We start from the raw sequence: 22,441 nt of genomic DNA, 5'->3' as shown, positions 1-22,441 counted from the left end.
GAGGAGAGGAGGAGGAGAGAGGAGGGGGAGGAGGGAGGAGGAGGAGAGAGGAGAGGGGGAGGAGGAAGGAAGAAAAGGGAGAAGGGAGGAGGAGGAGAGAGAGAGGGGAGGAGGAGGAGAGAGGAGAGGGGGAGGAGGAAGAAAGAGGGAAGGAGGAGAGGGAAAGAGACAGGGAGTCAGAACAGACAGAAGGGAGGCACGCGGATGGGTGCTGCTCAGCAGACATTCTAGCCGCCCAATCAAAGGTTCAGAGTGGAGGCAATAAATCTTAAGATTCTACCACAGCCCAGGTGATTTTAAAGGCCAACCAGCTTCCTTTGATCTCATTCCACCCTCAGCAAGCCGCCATGAGATCACTTACTGATGTCAGGGTTACCGTGACACAGGGCGAGAGTTACCTCAATAACTAGCCTCCTTTTTGGAGCCCAACGGGAGGACTGCACGTTTGAGTTCACGACTGCCTCCCCTGATCCTCAGGATGCTGGAGGAGATGGGGCGAGACGCACATGGAACAGAAGACGGGAGGGAGAGCAGCCCCTTTCCCCTATTTTAATCCCTGGAAAGGTAATTGAAATGAAAGGCTTGGAGCCTGTGCATGTGGTATCATTATTTTTTTCTAGCCCCCAAATCAGTTGCTTAGTATACGATCAATCCTGAGCAGACTGAAAGAGCAGTTTCCCAAACTGTAAAGCTGCCAAGCAGGACTTCAATGACCCCACTGCCTGGACCCCTTCGCTGTCTTTTCAGTGACAGCATGAGTTATTGGGAAAGCTCTTTCAGAAGAAAGAAGCGTAAGGCGTTTCCAGACTTGGAACAGACAGACACACAGCCTCTGCCTCGCCACCCACTCCCCTCCAGAAATCTGAGGACGGGAACGTTGTTCAGATTCTTGGCAAATCTTCAATCAGTTCCTCAGACGGCTGGTTTCAAGGGACTATTCTGGGCTTCTACACTCAGAGGAATACAATGGATAATTGGAATCAATAGCTCTAATAAAAAGTTTCCAAATCTCATGTTTTGCTTCTTTAGAGAGCATGAAAGAAATGTGCTAAGATTTCACTGAAACATCATCCTATTTTCCACAGCCAAGTGATATATGGGAGGAATGCTTATAAAGCATTAGACAAGCTCTGCTGTTTATTTCCATCGCAAAGCAGGTCGTTGTTTTATGAGAATCTATGTTTGTAGAAGGTGACGAGAGAGCCGACTGGGGAAAGAGAAGAATTTTTCTTAAAAGATTCTAGCATTTAATGAGCCAATCCTGACAAGAACCTCACAGGCTATGGGTTCTTATTCCCATGTTAAGGGGCTTCCCAGGTGGCACTACTGGTAAAGAACCTGCCTGCCAGTGCAGGAGACATAAGAGACACGGGTTTGATCCCTGGGTCAGAAAGAGTCCCCGGAGAAGGGAATGGCAACCCACTCCAGTACAATAATCATTAGTCAATTCATTAGATTATGCAACCATCACCACAATCCAGTTTTGGACCATTTTCATCCTCCCCTGAAAAATTCTCTCAACAAGTCCGTGTGTGGTCAGCCCTCAGTCCTATCCCCAGCCCGGGCAATCCTTGATCTGCTGTCTCTAAAAGTTTGCCCTTTCTGGACACTTCATCTAACTGGAATCACAAAATCTACAGTCTTCAGATTTGGTGTCTTTCACTTACTGTCATAGTATTTTTAAGGTTTATCCAAGTCGGAGCCCATGTCGACACTTTGCTCTATTTTACTGCTTAATAATATCCTATTATGTGGACTGACCACATATTGCTCATCAGTTTACCCGCCCACGGACATTTGGGTTATTTCCAGGTTTAGGCTACTAGATATAATGCACATTCAAGGACACGTGTTTCATTTCTCTTGGATATATACATAGGATAGAACTGGTGACTTTAACTTCTTGAGGGATTTTGAGGAAGTATTTTCCAAAGTGGTGGCACCATTTTATACCCCCACCTGTAATGCATGAGGGTTCCACTTTCTCCATATCCTCACCAACGGCGTCAGTCTCTCTTGGTTGGAACCATTTTAGACGGTGTCAAGTGGTATGTCTTTATGGCTTTGATTTGCATTTCCCTCATAATTAAAGATGCTGAGGATCTTTTCATGTGTTTATTGGTCATTCATACATCTCCTTTGGCAAAATGTCTGTTGGATTCTTTACCCATTTGTATACAGGTTGTTTGTCTCCTTATTGTGTTATAAGAGATCTTAATATGTTCTAGATCCAGTATAAGATATTTTATCAGATATAGGATTCATGACTATTTTCTCCCAATCTGTAGCTTGTCTTTTCATTTTCTTAATGGCAGCTTTTGAAACACAAAAGTTTTTAATTTGATGAAATTCAATTTATCACCTTTTGGAAATTACAGATCCTGCTATCTAAGCACTCTGCCTAATACAAGGTCAGGAAAATTTTCTCTACATTTCCTTCAGAAGTTTTATCATTTTAGCTCTTATATTTAGGTCTATGATCCATTTTAAATTAAAATTTTGTGTATAGCATAAAGGAAGGACTCAAATTAATCCTTGGATTCAAATGAATCCAAATATGGAAAAGCAGTTTCTTTACTTGCTATGTAGTGTTTTTTTTCAGATTTTTTTATTTCTTGAGTTTTTTTTTTTTTGGTAACTGTGGCTTTCTAAGAATTTGTCCATTCATCTAAATTGTCTAAATTTGTAGCATAAAATCAAAATCCTCTTAATTTTTGTAGGTTTAATGGTGACACCTCTGCTTTTTATTCCTAATTTTGGTAAGTTGTATCTTCTCTCTTTCTCCTTGTCTTTTTTTTTTTGGAGTGGGGAGTCAGGGGAGTATAGCTGAAGTTTTGTCAATTTTGTTGATCTTCTCAAAGGACTAATTTTGGAGCTCACTGATTTCCTCTGTTGTTTTGCGTGTTCTCTTTCACTGATTTCTACTCTCAGCTTTACCATTTCCTTCCTACTAATTGCTTTGAGCTTAGTTTGCTCTGCCGTTTCTAGTTCTTAAGGTGAAAGTTTCCGTTTCTAGGTTTTTTCCGTGCATGTGTCGAGCCAAGTCACCTCAGTTGTGTCCAACTCTTTGTGACCCCGTTGACTGTAACCTGCTCAGCTCCTCTGCCCATGGGATTCTCCAGGAGAGAATACTGGAGTGGGTTGTCATTTCCTCTTCCATGGGATCTTTCCGACCCGGGGACTGAACCCATGTCTCTTACATCTCCTGCTCTCGTAGGCGGGTTCTTTACCACTATCACCACCTGGAAATTCACTTCAAATAGAGTCAGCCCCTCAGACAAGGACACCACAGGGCGCGTGGTGTCCACATAGAGCTTCCTCACCTTCGGAACGCAGGCTGGGGATGACAGCGGTCCCAGAGAGACTGTCACTGACTCCCACTGTTCTGCCCCAAAGTTCATCAGTTTTTCATGAATAACTGCTCCTTAATACAGCTGGATTCTAGAGTCATGAAATGACTATTTCTGACTACTTTGCTTCACCTTATCTATAATGTTTCATCTAATTGCCTTTGGGGAAGGACGTATCGGGTTACTAATTTCTGCCACTCTAAAGCTCTGTCTCTAAAGCTCCTTTTCTCTCCTTCACAGGAAACGAAATCTGGTTTCATCTCTCACACAATCTGTGTTTCTGGGGGGAAGGGGCATGCAGCCAGAGCTAGGTTTTAAAAATGGCCTATGTGGAAAAGTATGTTAAAAAATACTGCTCTGAGGTTATCGACTTTAAGGAAACGAAACAACAAGAAAATTGCATTTTAATGAATCATTCAACTTCTTCAATATTAATAATGGAAACTCAATGCCTCTTAGAATCTGCATTTATAATAGAGAATTTCAATGGCACTCTCATATTATCCGCTTTGTAAGAAAGGCAAAAAAAAAAAAAAAAAAATCCTGATCTTGCTGCTTCTTCAGATGCTCCCAACACTAATGGGGAGGTGGAGAGAAAACAGGATCACAGCAGGAAAATGCTTAACGGCCAGCATAGGAACTGGGCTCTCTGCCTACTGCACCGGTAGAAGTTTTAAGCTCATGCAGAAGAGACGTGGGCATAGACTATGCACTGTCTACAGGCTCCAGCCTAGTCCCTGCAGGAAACTGGGCCCTGGCCTCTTTCTCTTCCTTATGACATGAACTAAAGAACTACAACTGAGATCCAAGGGACCTGGGTTGAAGAGTCTGGCTCTGCTATCTTCTTCCATCTAACCCCTTGGGGTTTTGTTTTCTTATTTGTAAAATGGGTGCAATAATAAAGTCTTCTTCACAAAATTGCTGGGATGTGATCAAATTCAATGATTGTCACGGGTGGCCTTTACAAATTGTTGATGAGCTATATAAATGCAGCCTCTTGATGAGGATGAAAAAGGAGAGTGAAAAAGCTGGCCTGAAATTCAACATTACAAAAACCAAGATCATGGCACCCACTCCCATCACATCATGGCAATTATTAATAGAAGTGGAAAAAGTGGAAGCAGTGATAGATTTTATCTTCTTGGGCTCCAAAGGCTTTCAGTTCAGTTCAGTTCAGTCGCTCAGTCATGTCCGACTCTTAGCGACCCCATGAATCGCAACATGCCAGGCCTCCCTGTCCATCACCAACTTCCAGACTTCACTCAGACTCACATCCATCGAGTCAGTGATGCCATCCAGCCATCTCATCCTCCGTCGTCCCTTTCTCCTCCTGCCCCCAATCGCTCCCAGCATCAGAGTCTTTTCCAATGGGTCAACTCTTCACATGAGGTGGCCAAAGTACTGGAGTTTCCGCTTCAGCATCATTCCCTCCAAAGAAACCCCAGGACTGATCTCCTTTAGGATGGACTGGTTGGGTCTCCTTGCAGTCCAAGAGACTCTCAAGAGTCTTCTCCAACACCACAGTTCAAAAGCATCAATTCTTCAGCCCTCAGCTTTCTTCACAGTCCAACTCTCACATCCATACATGACCACTGGAAAAAACATAGCCTTGACTTACTTTTGAATATGCTGTCTAGGTTGGTCATAACTTTCCTTCCAAGGAGTAAGCGTCTTTTAATTTCATGGCTGCAGTCACCATCTGCAGTGATTTTGGAGCCCAAAAAGATAAAGTCTGACACTGTTTCCACTGTTTCCCCATCTATTTCCCATGAAGTGATGGGACCGGATGCCATGATCTTCGTTTTCTGAATGTTGAGCTTTAAGCCAACTTTTTCACTCTCCTCTTTCACTTGCATCAAGAGGCTTTTTAGTTCCTCCTCACTTTCTGCCATAAGGGTGGTGTCATTTGCTTATCTGAGGTGATTGATATTTCTCCTGGCAATCTTGATTCCAGCTTGTGCTTCTTCCAGCCCAGCGTTTCTCATGATGTACTCTGCATAGAAGTTAAATAAGCAGGGTGACAATATACAGCCTTGACGTACTCCTTTTCCTATTTGGAACCAGTCTGTTGTTCCACGTCCAGGTCTAACTGTTGCTTCCTGACCTGCATATAGGTTTCATAAGAGGCAGGTCAGGTGGTCTGGTATTCCCATCTCTTTCAGAATTTCCCACAGTTTATTGTGATCCACACAGTCAAAGCCTTTGGCATAGTCAATAAAGCAGAAATAGATGTCTTTCTGGAACTCTCCTGCTTTTTCGATGATCCAGCAGATGTTGGCAATTTGATCTCTGGTTCCTCTGCCTTTTCTAAAACCAGCTTGAACATCTGGAAGTTCACGGTTCACGTATTGCTGAAGCCTGGCTTGGAGAATTTTGAGCATTACTTTACTAGTGTGTGAGATGAGTGCAATTGTGCGGTAGTTTGAGCATTCTCTGGCATTGCCTTTCTTTGGGATTGGAATGAAAACTGACCTTTTCCAGTCCTGTGGCCACTTCTGAGTTTTCCAAATTTGCTACGCCGTGTCTGAGGTCAGGGGTGGTGGCTGAGAGTGCCAGGCTGGGACAATGCAGGAGCAGCCGAGAGGAGCTACCTCCGCCCGAGGCCAGGGGCGGCGGCCAGGAGGAGCGACCCCACGTCCAAGGAATGGTGGCTGCACGGGCACAGGAGGGCCGAGAGGAGCTGTTTCACATTCAAGGTCGGGAGGGGTGGCAGTGAGGAGATACCCCTCATTCAAGGTAAGGAGCAGCAGCTGCGCTTTGCTGGAGCAGCCATGAAGAGATACCCCACGTACAAGGTAAGAGAAACCCAAGTAAGATGGTAGGTGTTGCAAGAGGGCAGACAAACTGAAACCATAATCACAGAAAACTAGTCAATCTAATCACATTAGGACCACAGCCTTGTCTAACTCAATGAAACTAAGCCATGCCCTGTGGGGCCACCTAAGACAGGCGGACATGGTGGAGAGGTCTGACACAATGTGGTCCACTGGAGAAGGGAATGGCAAACCAAAGGCTTTACACTATAGATTATTGCCCTGTGTTCAAATCTCAATATGTGGTGGCTAAGAGATTGTCTCCCTACTTCCCTACCTCAGGACACAAAAAGGCTGCAGCCCAGCAGACAACTCACACACACTCCCATTATTGACCGCTTTACTGCTCCCCTCCCAGGGATGAAGGATGAAGGCAGATGCTCAGAGAAGGACCTGACTGTACTTCAGCATCTGCGGAAGTGAACCAGAGCAGGCACTGGTTTTCAAGACTCACACTTGTACCTCTTTATACGGTGGAAAGTGAGGGTCTTTCAGCCGAGTGGGCTGGGAAGGGAAGCCCACTGGGAGAGAACTATTTCTGTCAAATGATTTTTCATACCTATCCTTCACATTCACACTGAGACACCACAGTACCCCTGCCATGCTTGTGAAATGATTGTTGCACCATGGCAAAGCTATACATTCACAAAGGCAAACTTTTAAGAGCAAGCGGGAGCTCTCTTTTTAATTAAAAAAGAGATTTTAAGGGTTCTTTGTATGAGGGATAGGGATTGGTTTTTTAATATCTTTAAAATGGATTGCGGTAAGTTTTTAATCCCAGGCTTTCCAATATCTAAGGAAAAATAAAGCCATTCATCTCAATATATATCAGAAATATATTATCTTTGTCAAACCTTAATAAAGAAATGCTGGAGCCTAGGCTGGATAAATAGGACAGAGTCTAAGGTGTAACCTTTCCGGATTGATATTCCTCTCTAGAAAGCAGAGGAAAGACCAGCCACCGAGAACCACAGCTTTCACAGCAGTGCCTTCGCAGGCACTTTCTCAGAGCGGACTCAGACACTCGGATTTCAGAAAGCCTGGCTGGTGGTGGCCTGCCTGCCGGTACCACCAGCCACCTCCAGCACACCAGTCCGTCAGTCTTACCTCCAACCACTTTCCATCCCACCTCCTACTCAGGTCATCCTCGGGCCAAGTGAATGAAGACATCGGGACTCCTCCCTAGGGACTCAGCCCCTCCCGCAGGAGCTCCTCGCCCGTCCTCCCGCACTGGGGCTGAGCACACGTGGGTAGTGACCAGAGACAGGCTAAGGGCGGACCTTCAGGGTTACCTATTTGCCTTTCCAGGTCGGCGGCTTCATCAGGCGTGGCTCGTGGAAGGACGCCGGGGTCACTGAAGCTGGTGCGCAGCAGGGTCCCCATCACAAAGAAGAACAAAATGCCACCGACCACCGGGATGGCAGGAGTGATTTTCACTGCTAGGTACGGGCAGCTGCCAACAGGTGGGGGAAGCAGGAAGGGAGGGGAGAAAGAAAAGAAATACAATGTCAGTAATAACAGTAAGCAGTCTGTGTTTTCCAAGAACCTACAGGCTTTTTCTTTTTTTGGAGAAGCAAAATTGATTTCCATTAAAAATTCCTCTGTGTTAAATATCTACATTTGAGGAGGTCTGCAGTTCTCTCTCATGGACAGTTTAACCCTCCCTTCTTAGCTAAGATAAGCCTTGGCTGCTCAGAAAAACACTGGCAGAAAAATGAAAATAATCCTGCTTGTATAATTGATGTAAGATGCACAGAGCTTGCATCTTTTGTGTTGGAAACACGGCACATGAATTACGTGATTCTCCACCCAGTCCTGGAATCGTATTAACACAGGAGACACTGGCTTAGAACCAATTTTCATTAGACCCAGCCTTTCCTCCCTGGGTCAGGCAGCTCAGGGCACAGAACACAGAGAACTGCAAGCCACCTCAAAAGGCAAGAAAGTGCTTTTTTCAATATTTTGGACCTAATTTCCAAAAGAGGTTAATGAGATATGGGAACATACTGGTGGGCCAGTTTCCCAAAAGGACTAAAAGGATGTAGGCAGGCAGAAAACTATGACCAACCTAGACAGCATATTAAAAAGCAGAGACATTGCTTTGCCAACAAAGGTCCATCTAGTCAAAACTATGGTTTTTCTGGTAGTCATGTATGGAAGTGAGAGTTGGACTGTGAAGAAGGCTGAGCGCCGAAGAATTGATGCTTTTGAACTGTGGTGTTGGAGAAGACTCTTGAGAGTCCCCTGGACTGCAAGGAGATCCAACCAGACCATCCTAAAGGAGATCAGTCCTGGATGTTCATTGGTAGGACTGATGTTGAAGCTGAAACTCCAATACTTTGGCCATCTGATTCGAAGAACTGACTCATTGGAAAAGACCCTGATGCTGGGAAAGATTGAAAATAGGAGGAGAAGGGGATGACAGAGTATGAGATGGTTGGACGGCATCACCAACTCAATGGACATGAGTTTGGGTAAACTACAGGAGTTGGTGATGGACAAGGGAGGACTGGTGAGCTGCAGTCCATAGGGTCACAGAGTCGGACACGACTGAGCGAATGAACTGAACGTGCACTTCCAGAAGAAGATGAGCTACCAATGGATAAACACGGCCCAAGTTGACTCTCAAACCCCCTTCACTGTCCCCAGTGGATGCACTGACATGCAGCAGGGTCTTGATGAGTCGGGGAGAGGTGCCCTTGCGACAGACGGACATCTATGCCAGCCGGCTCCGGGGACCCAGGAGCCAAGGCAGCTTTAAGCACTGCCCTGACCCACCGTCATTGCCCCTTGACTCTGCAGAGGTGATGAGAGGCAGAGTGAAGACCAGCCTGGTGCCTGGAGCCCAGTGAAGGATGGGCCCCGCAGGGACCACGGTCAGTCTGTTGTCACATTTAGGAACATGGTGGGCATCAAGGAACAACTCACGGACTCAGAGTCAGAACGCCCAGAGCGCAAAGTAACATCCAGAGTGCAAAGTAACACCCAGAGTGCAAAGTAACTTACGCCCAGAGTGCAAAGTGCCTCCCAGATGGTCTGCCTCACCAGGGGAGGCTCCTCAGACACTCAACTCCAAACAAAGAGAGGGAGCTGGAAGAGAAAGGGTTGGAAAGCTTTGCTTAAGAGATGAGCAGGGGGCTCAGTCCTGTGGAATTGTCATCAAATGACCATCTTCCCTTCAGATATTAAATATAAAGTGACAATCATTTAATACTGCACTGAAACCTTCCCACAGGACTGTGGCCCAGCTCTGGGATATGGTGCAGTGCCGTGGGCTACAGAAATAAACACCTCAGGGCACGTCCATTACAGTAAATGGAGCACGTGCAGACTCTGACACGGAGCGTCTGTGAAGAGCTGGTGATAAATATCAATTGCTGCAAGGCTATTGATTAAATCTCTGACTGTGATGTCAATCAAGTTAATAGCAAGGAACTCAGGCTCTAAAGATCATTAAAAAGCATTTGTGTCATAAAATATGGCATTATCTTTTTTCCTCTTATTGTCATATAAAAAGCCACCTGAAGTTGTATTAAGCCTTGAAAACGTGCTGCTACTGCTGCTGCTAAGTCGCTTCAGTCGTGTCCGACTCTGTGCAACCCCATAGACGGCAGCCCACCAGGCTAGTGTACCACAATCAGAAATCAACACAGTTCAGGGAGGGGAGTTTGGGGGAGAAAGGACACATGTATATGCATGGCTGAGTCCCTTCGCTGTTCACCTGAAACTCACAAGATTATTAATTGGCTATCTAGCAATATAAAATAAAAGGATTTTTTTAGAAAAGAAATAAACACAATACGTTACTGAAGGCATAAAACTGACCCTGATACTAATACATTTTGGTTTATATAGATTAGTCAAAAATGTTTTTAGTCTAAAAGAACCTACTCTAGGTGTACCTCTTTTTTTTTAATAAAATGGTTAGAAAAATGATCAATTGTGTTGAGAGAATTTTTCTAGAATTTAAATTCAGAATTCAACAGATGAATGGCTGTTTGAATAAGGGCAGAGAATACAACAGGCCAACTTTCTCCTCTTCTCATTATTGATGAGTTTGAATAAGAAGCAACTGGAACAGTTGTTCAGCAGCTGCAGCCGGGTCATAGCTGGACAACGTGACCTGGATGGCCAGTCCACAGGATGGGACCCACCTCGAGTGTTTAGGGATGGAGTTTATTTAGCTCCATTGGCCTCTCCAAGGATGGAGACCTGGGTGCTGCCGGAACCTCCCGTGAAGGAGATTTAGTGGATCTTCAGTGTTTTTGTTTTTCCCTTTTGGTTCTGAAGTGTAACTTGGTTGACCTCAGAGGTTGCCTGCTCATAGTCGTAAAGGTATGCCTTCCCAGAGCAAGATGTCATTAACGAGTAAGTAAGTCAAAGTCAAAACGTTAAGTCACTTTGCGACCCCATGGACTGTAGCCTGCCAGGCTATTCTGCCCATGGGATTTTCCAAGCCAGAATACTGGAGTGGGTTGCCATTTCCTCCTCCAGAGGCTCTTCCCAACCCAGGGATCGAACCCAGGTGTCCTGCACTGCGGTAGATTTCTTACCCTGAGCCACCGGGGAAGCCCTGTTAGTGAGTAAGCCATGTCCTAAATGGTTTCTCGTTGTCCCAAGTGCACTGGACGCAGGGCCACCCCGCCACGTCTCCAGGTTGATGACTCTGGAGGCCTCCCATTGTCTCCACCTTCCCAGACAGGGGCCCGTGACCCAGCCCTGGGGTCTGGAGCACCCCCACCCCCATCTCACCTTGTTAAAGCCTCCCCAACTTTCAAGTTTCCATAAAGACCTGGTGACAAGATTTTCTTGGCTCACCCCCAAGCCAAAGAGCTGGTTTCTTTTTCTAAACTTCCCTAGTATCTTTGTTTGCTTCTCTCGATGGTACTTGTGGCTGTTTGTGGACATGCCTCATGAACCTCACTGGACTGGAAGTCCCGAGGGTGAGACTGGGCCCTGGTCAGCATGTGTCCTTCATAGCACGGGGCATGATGCCTCATGTAGGGTAGGTATTTGATAAGTATGTGTTGAGTAGTTGAATGAATGGGACCTATTCACTGAATTTTACAGTAATAGAGGAAACTGCAGGGAAGTCAAGTCAGCCATACCATCAAGATCACAATGTACTCTGTGTCCAGAACTTGCTTCTCTCTCTTCTAAGCTTGTTAGAACCTCCTTCAAACAGGTGCTAAGGATCTGTCCTATCTAGGATGCTTCTGCCCATGAGAAAAGGCAAGACTGCACCTGAGCTGAGTGTGTGCAACACTCTCTAAAGTTCTAGCAGATGAAGCACCATATGTTCGTAGCAGGCGCTCTCTGTATTTCAAAGGACAGAGTTCGGTTACTCACTGAAGTCTTGGGCATGGGTTTGTATAAAAGAATTCAGATCCCCAAGCGAACAAGGAGATCAGGGCTACACTGACACCTTCAAGCTGCTGCTCAGAAAAAGCCGAGAGCATCTGCAGTCCTGCTGGTGAAGACTCAGGAATAGGCAGACCCAGCTCAGGAAGGTGATCGCCAAACCCCCAGGAGGAGCCAAGACCGACGGGAAAATCTCAGCCAACCCACAGCCACTGGTGCGACCTAATAGCTGAACCACTGTGAGCGGCAAAGAAAATTCTTAGCTCGAGCTCAGACAACTTGAAAATGGCTCTTCACATTTCTGAGCAACCGTGGCTGGGCTCTCCAGTTCTGAGAACCATCTGTGATGAGGAAGATGCCTTCCCCCGAGGGCCTGGATCTGATACAAGACGAGGGTGCAGCTGCCAAAGATATAAACACCAAATGGAGTCCTCTCTCGGTCTGAAGAATTGTGACCTACATACAACCCAGAGCCGGGTGGGTAACCGGCTACAAGCATCTTTGTCTTCATAAAGCTCAATGAGAAAGTGGCAGGAGGGAAAAAAAAGAATCTGAAAGCATGCATTTTCATAACATAAAAGAAATGAGTTAATTTAGCACCAGACAAAACAAAAGCTATCATGATGAAAAGTTTGTATAATAATCCTGCTCCTGTGATATACATCAGTGAGTTGTTTGCCTTTAGATATGATGATTAAATATCTACTACAAACTGTCAACTCACTCTACATCAGAGGAAAAGAAAGGTCCTTCCAGGTGATAATTAGACCATACAGCACTGAGAAAAGACTATAGGGAGTTTTTTCAGTTCTAATAGCAATCTTCTCAAATCTTTAAGAAAAAGAATTATTTGCATTTTGATGTCTATACATGAAGGATAGAGCCATTTTCTAGGTGCTATATTATCTGAGACTATGCAATTAATGTATTTCCTAGTGGCTCAGACGGTAAAGAATCTGCCTGCAATGCAGGAGACCTGGGTTTGATCTCTGGGCAGGGAAGAGGCCCTAGAAAAGGGCATGGCAACCCACTCCAGTATTCTTGCCTGGAGAATCCCATAGATAGAGGAGCCTGGGGGCCTACAATCCATGGGGTCACGGAGAGTTCAACATGACTGAAGCGGCTTAGCGCACACGACAAAATTATTTTACCACCAAACAGATGCTGACCTTTCCAGAATCAATACTCTCATTCATTCTATATTTCTATTTAGAGAATGGCTCTCAGGTTAGAATTTACTGGTGGTTCAAATTGATACTTTGTGTTAAAGTCCTGGAACTAAACTAATGTCTTAAACATTTCACATAGAAAATCTGGAGTTCATTATTGGGTGTTTAGGGCTCTCTGTTTCCTCACAGGACATTCTTTGGGAGATTACTTTACTTGAAAACAAAAATAAAACAAAATGAAACAATATTAACAAGATGTAACAGAGACATTAAGATCATGTAGCCTTTGGAAAATCTTTTGCAATTGATAATAGACGTAGAATCTACCTGTCAATGTGAATGGCCCTTTGAAATATAGGAAGGTGAGCAGAAAGACACAATAAACATGTAATATTAATAATATTACATAACAATAACAACAAAAAAGTAGAGAATTTTTTCCCATAGCAAAACAATTTGAGTCCTCTTTTAATATTTTGCTGGCAAATGGATACACATACCAAAAAAAAAATTCCCGTTAACTGTAGCTCATGACCCCTGACTACAATATGACCTACGTTTGACATTTTTGTTCTGTCCTGTACATATGAAAGCATAAACACAAGAATAACTATTCTTGCCTCTTGAGAAATCTGTATGCAGGTCAGGAAGCAACAGTTACAACTGGACATGGAACAACAGACTGGTTCCAAATAGGAAAAGGAGTACGTCAAGGCTGTATATTGTCACCCTGCTTATTTAATTTATATGCAGAGTACATCATGAGAAATGCTGGGCTGGAAGAAGCACAAGCTGGAATCAAGATTGCCAGGAGAAATATCAATAAGCTCAGATATGCAGATGACACCACCCTTATGGCAGAAAGTGAGGAGGAACTAAAAAGCCTCTTGATGAAAGTGAAAGAGGAGAGGGAAAAAGTTGGCTTAAAGCTCAACATTCAGAAAACGAAGATCATGGCATCTGGTCCTATCACTTCATAGCAAATAGATGGGGAAACAGTGGAAACAGTGTCAGATTTTATTTTGGGGGGCTCCAAAATCACTGCAGATGGTGACTGCAGCCATGAAATTAAAAGATGCTTACTCCTTGGAAGGAAAGTTATGACCAACCTAGGTAGCATATTCGAAAGCAGAGACATTACTTTGCCAACAAAAGTCCTTCTAGTCAAGGCTATGGTTTTTCCAGTGGTCATGTATGGATGTGAGAGTTGGACTGTGAAGAAAGCTGAGCGCTGAAGAATTGATGCTTTTGAACTGTGGTGTTGGAGAAGACTCTTGAGAGTCCCTTGGTCTGCAAGGAGATCCAACCAGTCCATCCTAAAGGAAATCAGTCCTGGGTGTTCATTGGAAGGACTGATGCTGAAGCTGAAACTCCAATACTTTGGCTACCTGATGCGAAGAGTTGACTCATTGGAAAAGACCCTGATGCTGGGAGGGATTGGGGGCAGGAGGAGAAGGGGACGACAGAAGATGAGATGGTTGGATGGCATCACCGACTCGATGGACATGAGTCTGAGTGAACTCCGGAAGTTGGTGATGAACAGGGAGGCCTGGCGGGCTCCAATTCATGGGGTCGCAAAGAGTCCGACACGACTGAGCGACTGAACTGAACTGAACTGAACTGAAACACAGAAATGAGGCACACAATTAAAACTGATACCAAGGAGGGCGTGGCCTTGCTTTATTGATGTTGCATTCTCATGAAGGAAGTCTCCATATTTTAGAAATCACAAAGTTCAGCTATTATTTTAAATGTCAGACTTTTGATCGCAATGCATTTCAGTAATAAATAGCTAAGGCAAATGATCATAAAATGAAATAATGTGAGCCAATGACTCACATGTCTAAAATAATAACAGAGTAGCATTAAGAGGGTAGTAATAAAAACGATCTTTCTCCCTTTCATATGAGTCATTCTAAAATAAATGTTATTTTTCATTTATAGGCAGGGACATAAACACCATTACTTTCATAATTTGTTCCTTAATCACGTATTTAGAAATAAATGTATCACTACAGGGCAAAGATAAGCACATTAGTTGGAAACAAATAGAGAAAAGAAGTGGACTCAGAAATAACATCCATTCACACCCTAGAATGGAAAAAAAGAGAGGATTTTACACAGTGCAAAAGATCCTGATGCTGGGAAAGATTGAAGTCAAAAGGAGAAGGGGATGGCCAAGGATGAGATGGTTAGATAGCACCCCTGACTCAATGGACAGGAGTTTGAGCAAACTCCGGGAGATAGTGGAGGACAGAGGAGCCTGGCGTGCTGCAGTCCACGGGGTCGAAAGAGTCGGCCGAGACTGAAAACAACACCACCCTCCAAGACACCCCACGGCTGCACCCACTGTTCGAAGTCCTTTCTCATCAACTGCACGTAGTGATGAATCTACCAATGCTATACGAAGGAGGGAGTTGAAATAAATGGACGCGGGACCAAAGGGAAAACATAGAAACCAAAGAGATTGGAAGGGAAAGCTTAAACCCAGAGAGGAAGAATGGGGAGAGGAGAACTCCAGGTAGAAATGTGAGGATGACTCCCGGTGTCATCAGAGACTCGTGGATCATCTCTATATTAGGCTGCGTCTCCCTCCTCATCAGGAGCAGCAGTTTCCAGGCTCATTAAGGGAAGAGGTGGTAAAGCTCTCTCTCGAGGAGAGGACCGTCACTAAGGACTCTGCTTTCTCCCCAGGCCTCCCGGCCACATGTGGTTCCAACAGGCAAGGTTCTGTACAGCACAGTCTCGCCTGAAGCCTGTGGAGCGCCCATGTGACAAAAGCAGAGCCATTATTCTTAATTCAGGGCCTCGCAGACCACCCAGACAGGTCTATTTAAAGACACAGAACCCAAGGGAGCCTTAGTTTAAAAATACAGGCTTCAAATCCCAGTGTGTAAACAGCCCCCTTTCCCCATCTACTATTGAGAATGTACAAGGGATGGTAAGGGGAAATTGTGGTGTTTCCAACTTTTTTGGTTAAATGATTTTGCATTTGATTCAAAATTCCGGGAAGCCAAAGGCTTCCGTGTGGATCACGGAGAGGAAAGTCAGTATCTCTCTGTCCCCAAACTGGTTCTTTAATGACCTAACGGGGTCACCTAGGCATGGCAACCATACATCCACTGGAGTCCTCACTCACACGGCTGTTTGTGTCATTTTCAGAGGGAGTATGTCCACGGTAACACCATCATCTTGTTTTCGGTGCCTCCCAGAACCCGTAAGAAATCAGCAGGTCAGGAACTTCCCTGGAATCTGCTTGCCAATTCAGGGGACACAGATTGAACACTTTTCCCCGTGGAAAACAAGGTTATACTTTAGGGTATATTCTTCCAGTTATGAATATAAATGTATGCTTGAAACAAAAACAGGATCATCCCGAGTCTACTTCCTATTACCCTGTGATTTCAGTTCATTCAACAGATATTTATTCAGAGACTGTGTGCTGGAGCCAGCTCCAGGCACCCATAGGTTACATCTCTGGGCTTTCTCTAGTTGCAGCGAGGGGGGCTACTCTCTAGCTGTGGTGTGCAGGCTCCTCACTGCAGTGGTTTCTCTTGTGGCCAAGAAATTTAAATTTCTTAATCAAACAGGGCTTGTTTTTGCAGTGGAAAAATGTATGATTAAAAGCAAGTGTATAGGGCTTCCCTAGTGGCTCAGTGGTTAAAAAAAAAAAAAAAAATCTACCTGCCAATGCAGAGACACGGGTTCGATCCCTGATCCGAGAAGATCCCACATGCTGTGAAGCAACTAAGCCGTGTGCATCACAACTATTGAGCCTATGCTCTAGAGCCCGGGAGCCACAACTACTGAGCTCACGTGCTGCAACTACTGAGCCCGTGGCTCTAGGAGCCTGTGCTCCACAACAAGAGAAGCCACTGCAATGGGAAGTCTGAGCATTGCAACAAGGAGTAGCCCCCGCTCACCGCAACTAGAGAAAAGTTCTTGTAGCAGTGAAGACCCAGGGCTACCAAAAAAAATTTTTTAATGTAAGTGTATTAAATACTCATGGAACTGAAAAAGAAGGGGAGGTTTAACAAAATATTAAAATCTACCTGTGATTTAAAAAAAAACAATGATCAATAGAAAAGATGCTTGACAATAAGGCATGGTCTAGGTTAGATGAAAGCCTCAAAAGGCTAAAGTCCTTGATTTCTGCAGGTTGCCTCTCGTCAGATCAGCGTGTTGTGAGGTATGGGGTATCGTATATTCAAGAATAGGAAACTCAAGTTATCTCCCATCTCAGTGCTAGTCTGTAGGCAGTTTCTTACAGGAGTGTGACTGCGAAGTTCTGCCACCATCCTTGTAGATTTCTACCTTACACTGCGCATTTACAGATGAAAGGAAGAAACACTGCACCCTGGTGTTCCTATGTCGCAGGAACAAGAAGGAAAACGACCTCAGAGAGGCAGTTGAGAGAAGCCTGAGAGGCAGGAACACAGGCATCAGTCACAGGGGCTCAGTAAACCCTCTGCAGATCCAGAGCTTCAGACTCAACGAAGGCTTTTCCCTTTCTCTTTCCTTGGGTTAGGGTGGGTCCAAGGGGAGCAGGAAGGGGAAGGGGGCCTTCGGGAAGGAGAGGGGTTGAAAAGCTATGCAAATGCAACCCCTGAACACTGGCAATGATCTTGGAGTTGCATCCAAAGGCTGGACATCTCAGTTATAAGCATTGTTGGGGAACAGATAATTCAACATAGGAACATTTTCAACTAAATTCAAATTAGTTTAATCATCATGTGTTCAAGGAAACCTATGTGGGATGAAGAAGCCCTGTCCTTTTTTGAGACTGCACGGTGAACATCAGAAAGTCTTCTCCTCCAGTCCTGAGACCCTCGGGGCATCAGGCACTCTCCTGGGATGTGGCCCAGGGATGCCTCGGGTGCGATGCTGCGGGAACCACTCGGCGTATCATTGCAGTTTGTGCAGCCTGTTTTCTCCTCCCTCCTACTAGCAGGGAATAGACCTGCTATTCCCAGGGCTTCAGCTCTGAGTAGCTCCGCCCCTAGGGCATCGGTCGCCCTCCCAGGTTTGGTAAAGCAGAGAACAAGGTTTTATAGGTTTCTGAGGCCTCTGCCATGACTGTCACGCTGGGCCAAGTCCTCTCCCTCCAGGGTCCAGAAGTTACTGCTGTGGAAAATGGTCTTGGGTGTTATAAAGAAGTACTAACTCAGAATACGTTGGCCTTTGTGTGAGTTTTGGAAAGTTTCTACAAAGGTGTGTGTGTGCTATGTTGCTTCCGTCGTGCCTGACTCTTGGTGATTCCATCGACGGTAGTCCTGCAGGCTCCTCTGTACATGGGATTCTCCAGGCAAGAATTCTAGAGTGGGTTGCCATGTCCTCCTCCAGGGGATCTTCCTGACCCAGAGATTGAACCCGTGTCTCTTATGCCTCCTGCATTAGCAGACAGATTCTTTACCACTAGCGCCACTGGGGAAGCTTTCTACAAAGAAAGAAAGTGTTGATGTTTGGCAGAAATGTTGATGTTTGGCAGAAACCAACACAATTCTATAAAGCAATCATCCTTCAATTAAAAAACAAATTAATTTTAAAAAAGATAGAAAGCAAGAACCATGGATACTGTGGGTATCCCATGTCCCTGAGCGTTATTTGTTCCTTCACTCAGTCACTTCACACACTTTTATTGAGGACCCACTACATGCCAACACTCTGGACTGAATGCCAGGAATGGATACAGATCAAGACAAGAGCCCTGATCTCAAGCTGCTCACTCTCCAGGAAGAGAGACAGACCCCATGTGAGTCAACTGCAAACAAAACAGCAAGTTAGGTGAGCGATAGAGCACACCAAGGGAAAGTGAAGGGGACCAGCGCACTGGACCTGGATGGACTCGGAGAAGGTTTTCTGGATGGGGTGTTGATGGCTAAGTAGGAATGAGATCGCCAAATAGGAAGGACATCAACAAGGACATGGAGCCCCCAAACCCGTCACTGTGCATATAGTTTCCAGGCCTTCCATGGGCTTCCCTAGTGGCTCAGCTTTAAAGAAGCCACCCCGCAATACAGGAGGTACAAGAGACACAGGTTCAGTCTCTGGGTTGGTAGGATTCCCAGGAGCAGGAAATGGTAACCCACTCCAGCCTGAAAAATTCCATGCACAGAGGAGCCTGCTGGGCTATAGTCCATGGGGTCGCAAAGAGTCAGACACGACCAAGCAGGAAGCAACTACGTTGAAAATGGCTGACTGGCACGGGGTGAGATGAAGCCTTCTCAGACCTGCCCAGACTGGACCCCATTACAGGGGCAACCCCACAGGAGGGGTCTTTGCAGGTTGTTTAGCCACTGCTGTATCCCCAGCCCCCAGACGCTTGTTGCTACAGAGTAGCCACTCTGCAGACATGTGCTGAGTTGAATTTGATATAATCATCAGAGCAGACCAGAGAGACCTGGATCCATGCTGTGGGTGGTGAACTGCAAGGCAATCTGTAGCAAAGATTGCTGTGTGGTTGAAAAGTTAAAGAAATCTTACATGGAGCCGAGCAGGCACTCATTTCTGCGTGCTCCCACTCCCCCTCTGCTAAAGCTCTCTTCACCCAGATGTCATGATTAATTTCCCCCCCATCTCCAGAACAGAAAGAGGGCACCTTCCTCCTTTTGCAAAGGAAGATGAATTACCAAGTAAATCTTCCTTTTTAATATTTTCCTAAGGTTGCAGAGGAACCAAAGAGTGGTTTTTAACATACCCATCATCACAAACCTCTTAGAAGCAGATAATAGAGGATAAATACAGGTTAGAAGCAGCCAACCATTTAGACAGAGATGCGTGTGAGTTTGGATGGTTAAGCTATTTCACTCGTAAACTCAAAAAAACAATGCCATTTTCAATGGTAGAGAAACCATAATTTGAAAAATAGTACATAATACTTCTATAAAATGGAAATACAGTTCTTTTGACTGGAGAAGCAAAATGCTGCACATGTGCTTAAGAAAAAAGTACCCCCACACACACCGAAGAAAAGAAATGAACACAAAATAAGGTGAACATATTAACAAGTCCATGAACATTTTGATACCAAGCTGGGGGCCATCAGGCAGAGACAGCTTTAGGTGCCCATGTTTAGTAGGAAAGAGAGCAATGTGGAATTCACTGGGTTTTTGCTATTGAGGGCTGCGGATTTAATCTTCCCCTGGTCTAAAGGGGCAGCACTTCGTGTTCATTGATAGACAAGGCCTGTTTCTGCCACCAAAATGCTGCCTGCAGTATTGACTATGCTCCTTTGTAAAGAAAATGCTTTTGCACTAGAAGAAAATAAAATAAATGCATGTCTCTTCACTAGTGGTGGGGAGGACTCCCACCGTGTAATTATCCAGCCCATCAGAAGACAAGGTCAGAACAGACTGATAAAGTTGGAAGGTCTGCTCTTGCTAGACACACAGACGTGGTTGCACACCTTTTACAGTAACAAGCAGCAGGACAGGGAGACTGCAGGGAGAGGATGAAAATTTACCGTTTTTGATCAAGTATCTACACTTCAAACAGCTTCACTTTAAATTTCGTGTACACTCTACAAAAAAGACTCTGACCTTGCTACTTACTGAGACCATTTTACAGATGAGGAAACTAAGCCCTAAGAGCATCACTAATGTTACCGAGGCCACCCAGCTAGGAGCATCCCAGCTGGTGCAGTGGTAAAGAGTCCACCTGCCAATAGAGGAGACACAGGTCAGGATCGATCTCTGGGTCAGGAAGATTCCCTGGAGAAGGGAATAGCAACCCACTCCAATATTCTTGCCTGGAGAATTCCATGGTCAAGAGGACCCTGGCAGGCTACAGTTCATGGGGTCGCAAAATAGTTGGACACTACTGAGTGCACACACACACACATATACACACAACTGAAGTTTCAGAACCAGCATTCAAATCAGATGTCGCTGTCTTTAAATCCTGTGCATGACAGCCCATCATCTCAATTAACCCCCCCAATGAGGTCTGTAACTCTGATTTGTACCTTCCACATTTTCTTGGTAGTGAAAGTGTTAGTCACTCAGTCACGTCCGACTCTTTGCAACCTCATAGACTGTAACCTACCAGGCTCCTCTGTCCATGAGATTCTCCAGCCAAGAATTCTGGAGTGGGTTGCCATTCTCTTCTCCAGGGGATCTTCCTAACCCAGGGATTGAACTCAGGTCTCCTGCATTGCAGGTGGATTCTTTACCATCTAAGCCATAAAGGAATACAGTTTTTAAAAGATTCCACCTTTTTATAATGATCTCAGTTAACCTCATTCTATAAAATTAAGATGGCTAGAAAACCTGAAACTTGATTCAGCTGGAAGGTGCCCTGCCCAGTTTGGGGTGAATGGAGGCTCAGGAGTCACGGGCAACAGCACCTGTCCATGATGGATTGTCAGCAGATGGGCAGGAACAGAAACGATTCGCTGTCCTGCCAAAAAGATAGCTAAGCACAGGATTCTGGCTGCTGTGAGCAGAGGATGGGGCCCCAACACGTGGGGCGTGAGCAGTGGGAAGCGGCCACTCCATCCAAGGAAAGGTGTGGGCGGCTGAGAGGGGCGTGGGGCCAGGCCCACGCACGTGTAGGACACAAGGGCAGGGGCCAGAGCCCACCTGTTGGTTTCTGCACTTCCAGGCACTCACAGGGCCCTACATGGCTCAGGACACTCCCTGAGCTTCAGTGAAACAAATGGGGGACTAACACCTTAGCGCCCCAAGGTCAAGAACCTGGGCTCTGCTTCCCGACTCCAGTTGCTAAATAACCAGCTCCATAGTTTCTACACAGACCAGAGTTTGTGTTCCCGGAGTCCCTGTTAATCAAACTTTGACACCAAATGCTTAAGACTGTTCTGGCTATTTCAAAATACCCTTATGCCACACAGAGATAATACTAGTTAGTTTTGCTTCAATATTGTGTAAAATTGTGGATTTTGCAAGGACATAATGGATATATCCATTATATATAATGGGGGGGTGGATTCTGACAGATATAACGCTAAATTTTCATTTATGAAAAAGAGAATCTTCCTAAAATTGCCAGGTTATGCTTAAGAAGTAACTTGCTTCCTGTGAGAAGAGGGTGGGGTGTAGAAAGCCCAAAGCCCCCCACTTACAAGAAGCCCAGTGTGGAACTGAACATACACACACTCCTGTCAAGACAGTGAGACAGAGGACCTCAGAAGATACAGGTGCCAGGTAACACCTGGAAGTCTGCCTACTACTAAGTCCCACGATACACTTTTTCTGAAACTCTTTGAACTCACTGGAAAAAAGACAAGCAGAAAAATACCATGTTGCTGTTGGCCAGCTAATGCCTTAACTGCCACCCTGTTCATCTAACTGTGCCTTTCCAATGACACTTTTTTGAGGTTAGACTTTCCTATTGTCTCTTGTTTTCTTTTAAGCCACGCACTTCTGAGATAAAAATCTTTTCAGTTCATTTTGAAATAGAACAGGTTCCTGAGGACTGCCCAGGGGCAAACATGGCTATTAGATAATTTTTTAAAAGAGGGGGTCAAAAGGCAGAATGAAGTTCATTAGTTCTGGGGGAAATCGTGGAGACAACCTTAAGGGAGACGGCGGAGACACATCTGGGAAAAAAGTATTTAATAAAAGAGTCCCTAACAGGAATTCAGGCAAAGGAAACCATGCCTGGCTCTCCTGATGGAATTTTTGGAAGATGTTTACTGTCATGAATGATACAATAAATTAAGTGATGGCGGCCGCATTCCTTACTTTTTTTTTGCCCAGCAGATGGCAAAGCTGGAGGGTCAACCAGGGAG

At 45.2% G+C, this 22,441-nt stretch overlaps 1 protein-coding gene across 2 annotated transcripts in view; it reads right to left on the bottom strand.

Annotated features, from left to right (window-relative positions):
* Nucleotides 1-22,441, bottom strand: part of ZDHHC14 (zinc finger DHHC-type palmitoyltransferase 14) — a 293,643-nt gene that overhangs the window by 112,003 nt on the left and 159,199 nt on the right. For both annotated transcript variants that reach the window (XM_040238892.1, XM_040238893.1), the window contains exon 2: nucleotides 7,456-7,616. In XM_040238892.1, coding sequence (XP_040094826.1) covers nucleotides 7,456-7,616 — 161 coding nt within the window. The remainder of the gene's footprint in view (nucleotides 1-7,455; nucleotides 7,617-22,441) is intronic.

Source organism: Oryx dammah, unplaced genomic scaffold, assembly GCF_014754425.2.
Source record: "Oryx dammah isolate SB20612 unplaced genomic scaffold, SCBI_Odam_1.1 HiC_scaffold_4, whole genome shotgun sequence".
Taxonomy (NCBI): Eukaryota; Metazoa; Chordata; class Mammalia; order Artiodactyla; family Bovidae; genus Oryx; species Oryx dammah.
Note: the sequence above shows the minus strand (reverse complement) of the source record. Positions and strands in the feature narration are given on the sequence as shown.